At 34.0% G+C, this 1,964-nt stretch overlaps 1 protein-coding gene across 1 annotated transcript; it reads right to left on the bottom strand.

Annotated features, from left to right (window-relative positions):
- Positions 1 to 821: 821 nt before the first annotated feature.
- On the bottom strand, positions 822 to 1,754 carry LOC127690012 (olfactory receptor 8B3-like). The gene has a single exon (XM_052189580.1). The coding sequence runs from the start codon at positions 1,752 to 1,754 to the stop codon at positions 822 to 824; it is 933 nt and encodes a 310-aa protein (XP_052045540.1).
- Positions 1,755 to 1,964: the final 210 nt, after the last annotated feature.

A 1,964-nucleotide genomic window follows, 5' to 3' on the forward strand; every position in this document is an offset into this window, starting at 1 on the left:
CAGTATAAATCATTGTCAAGAGAGTAATAAATGATTCTGAAAGCATTGGTAAGAAATATCAGGGCCAAATGTTAGCCAATCTTTTCCCAGGTGCACTAGGAAAATATGTACCCTCCTGCTCAAGATGAGAGGCAACAACTTGTTTCTACCTAAATTGGAGTATAATAAAGAGAAGAATCAAAGTAATGCTTTTTGAATTAGCTTTATATTTCCTCAATCCACAGCCAAATAAATTGAGTTCATATTAAAAAATGCTAGATTTGCAATCAAGACTAATAGATTACTCTGAACTTATTATTTAATGAGCATTATTCAATTAAGGACCTCTAATTTGATTAAACTCTTTAATCTTGCAAATCATACACACACATGCACATATACACACACACATACATATATGAATGATGGTATAGCTTTACAATATTGATATGACTAACGTGAACAAAGAAGGTTTGGGTTTGCATTTTTAATCAGTAAAAAAAACCAAGTGAATCAGAAAACAGTCATTTCAAAGAGGCATAATTAAAGAGCATTTTCCAATATGATATTGAATATTTTATTTAATCACTGGCAAACCATTATTTTCAAAGGAAATTACATAACTATTTTTAAATGCCTTTAATTAAAAATAACACATTTTAATATGTTTAAATACTGAAATTACATATAACACTAGTACTGAAACAAAGAAAACTTTCGCCAAATATATGGAAAAAATATAAATTATCCCACTGTGATAAAAAACTAAGATAGAGAAGCAGGCACTACACTGACAAAATCTTGGATCTGTCACAATTGTTGCAAACATAATAACTTTGTCACTAATACTTTCTCCTCCTCAAAGTTTTTCTCAGAGCAATTTTAACATCTTTATTTCTCAAGCTATAGATTAAAGGGTTCATCATGGGGACCAAAATGGTATAGAATACAGAAGACACTTTTCTCTCATTCAAAGATCCAACTGAGGAGGGTTTTAGGTACATAAACGCACATGACCCATAAAAGAGAGAAACAGCAATTATATGAGAACTGCAGGTGTTGAAGGCTTTAGATCTGCCTTCAGTGGATTTTATTTTGAGAATATTAGAGAGGATAAAGCCATAAGAAATAATGACAACAATACTGGGCACAGTAATATCTTTCCCTGCTATAATGAAAATCTCTATCTCATTTACATAGGTACTTGTGCAGGAGAGCTGCATCAAAGGTAAAAGATCACAGAAGTAGTGGTTGATGATGTTCCCATCACAGAATGTTAGTCTCAGGATGCATCCAGTATGGATCATGGCATCAGAAAATCCCATCAAATATGAACCAAACATGAGATAGGAACAGACTTTAGGGGACATGGCAACATTATACATGAGTGGATTGCAGATAGGCACATAGCGATCATAGGCCATTGCTGTCAGGACATAACATTCAGAAATGACAAAAAAACAGAAGAAATAGAGTTGAGTCATACATCCTGTGAAACCAATAACATTCTTCTTTAGTACAAAGTTCATCAGCAATTTGTGTGTAACAACTGAAGAATAGCAGATGTCTATGAAGGACAAGTTAAAGAGGAAAAAGTACATAGGGGTGTGAAGGTGAGAGTTCAGCAGAGTTAGAAGGATCAAGGTCAAATTTCCAAAGGCAGTTATCATATACATTACTAGGAAAACTAGAAACAGGGGTACTTGGAGGTCAGGGTTATCTGTTAAACCCAAGAGAATGAATTCTGTTACCAAAGAGCCATTTGTCAGGGCCATTCTTCTCTAGTAGAATCTGTGGAGATAAAAATGAAACAGTGAAAGTAAAGAGACACAGAGAATATACAACTCTTTGTTCTTCCATTCATATGACACATATGCTGGGAAAACCAGAAAATCCCTCACCAGCTTGCTGGAATCTATGGGACACTATGTCAGGGAATGTCAATCACGAGTAAATTAACCCAGTTATAAAATATGATTCAGTTC

This window comes from Apodemus sylvaticus, chromosome 7, assembly GCF_947179515.1.
Source record: "Apodemus sylvaticus chromosome 7, mApoSyl1.1, whole genome shotgun sequence".
Classification (NCBI taxonomy): Eukaryota; Metazoa; Chordata; class Mammalia; order Rodentia; family Muridae; genus Apodemus; species Apodemus sylvaticus.